Genomic DNA, 1,514 nt, shown 5'->3' with positions numbered 1-1,514 from the left:
TGGCAGTCGTCGCGGTGGACGGCGGCAACGCACAGGGCGTACACGAACTGACCCTCGTTGACGTGGTCGCGGGCCCAGGCGGCGGTCTGGATGAAGGTCTCAAAGTCCTTGGCGAAGTAGAACATGTCGAACAGGGCAACGGCCTCCTTGAGGTGGGAGTCGTTGTGCACGTGGAAGATCTCGCCCTGGGGAAGCATGCCCTGCTTGTACATGGACACGAACTTCTTCACCACGGTGGGGTGGGCGTACTGGTTGGCGAACTGCTCGGGGTTCCAGGCCTGGCCGAGGGCGACCAGCTCGGGGTACATGTTCTTCTGGGAGACATTCTTCAGCAGCTGGAGGATGTACTTCTGCTTCTGGGCGACGTCCTGGCCACCTGAAGGAGAAACAATCGGCTTTAGACTCTAGTTGACGCTTCGCTTAACTAATAGTGCGCGATGACAGGTGTTCCCATACGACGAGACTTTTTGGTAGGGATTAGGATCAACCCCATTATCGAAGTCCACCACAGGACTCCATAATATTTACACACGTGGTAAGAATATTGTCGGGTCCTTATTAACTTTTACGAACTTTTATGATAATCATAAAACTTTCTGACACAAAAATATTTATCCTTTCTCGACAGTTACGCACTGTTAAAGTCTTACGAAGAAAGATGCCAAATCCTTTGTAATACAAAGGATTCGGACGCTTCGTAGGGAGCAAATCCTTCGTAGGTACGAAGCATTTGGCAGTTTGCTTCGTCAGACTTTAACTGTGCGTAGATTGGGTACGAATCGTATGACCGAGCGGCGGTTGTTGTACTCACCAGTCTTGGTGTTCTGGTAGTTGCCGTGGTGGACGTTGTGGTTGGGGATTTGCAGGGCCGAAGCCACCGCCAGAGCCGCCAGAAGAGCAATGGTCGCCTTGTGCATCGTCGATGAGATGACCGAAACTGGTACCGGTCGAGTGTCCGCCCTTGCCTTTTATACCATTTGCGCTACCGACTCAGACTCTCTTTATCAGCGTTGGTAACGGAACGTTCTGTTTTTATTTTCTTCTTTTTTCACCGCGTCTTCTCCTCGCTCTCGGCCCTTCTCGACGCGGCCTGGCAACGTACTCGCAAAACGATAAACGACACACCCACCGACGTCGTCAAGGCGAAGATGCGAGTTTTTCCATCGCTTAGAGACGAGTCGAGGAGGGGCGTGTGCAAGATATAAAATGAGGGTGTGCTTGATATAAACGGTATTACGTTTAGTACGAAATAAAGAATGTTTTGATACCGGCTTCGAAAACCTTATTAATTATCCGCGTTTTTAGTTATACTTTATCAGCGCATTTGATGCAAAAATAAAGCATGTTATATGCGAAAAATTAAATGAGTCAATTTTTCGGCGCAGAGACCACTTACTTGAGGCCGAGTGTGGTCTATAAATACACACAACTATACTCTTATGAATTATTTTGTTCATAAAACTTGCCGAGTTTTATACAGGCATATGGTATGCACAACTTCGTGCATAACTACG

The 1,514-nt window shown here is 48.4% G+C and overlaps 1 protein-coding gene across 1 annotated transcript in view; it reads right to left on the bottom strand.

The window, feature by feature from the left end:
- Positions 1–965, bottom strand: part of LOC113216224 (basic juvenile hormone-suppressible protein 2-like) — a 2,634-nt gene extending 1,669 nt beyond the window's left edge. Inside the window, exons 1-2 of the mRNA XM_052270064.1 lie at positions 812–965; positions 3–376 (exon numbers count right to left, since the gene is read on the bottom strand). Of these exons, the coding sequence (XP_052126024.1) occupies positions 3–376; positions 812–917 (480 nt within the window). The 5' untranslated portion in view covers positions 918–965. The remainder of the gene's footprint in view (positions 1–2; positions 377–811) is intronic.
- Between the last annotated feature and the right edge of the window lie 549 nt (positions 966–1,514).

The sequence above is a fragment of the Frankliniella occidentalis genome, unplaced genomic scaffold (assembly GCF_000697945.3).
Source record: "Frankliniella occidentalis isolate FOCC.00 unplaced genomic scaffold, Focc_3.1 Scaffold5, whole genome shotgun sequence".
Lineage (NCBI taxonomy): Eukaryota > Metazoa > Arthropoda > Insecta > Thysanoptera > Thripidae > Frankliniella > Frankliniella occidentalis.
This window is presented reverse-complemented; position numbering and strand designations above follow the sequence as displayed.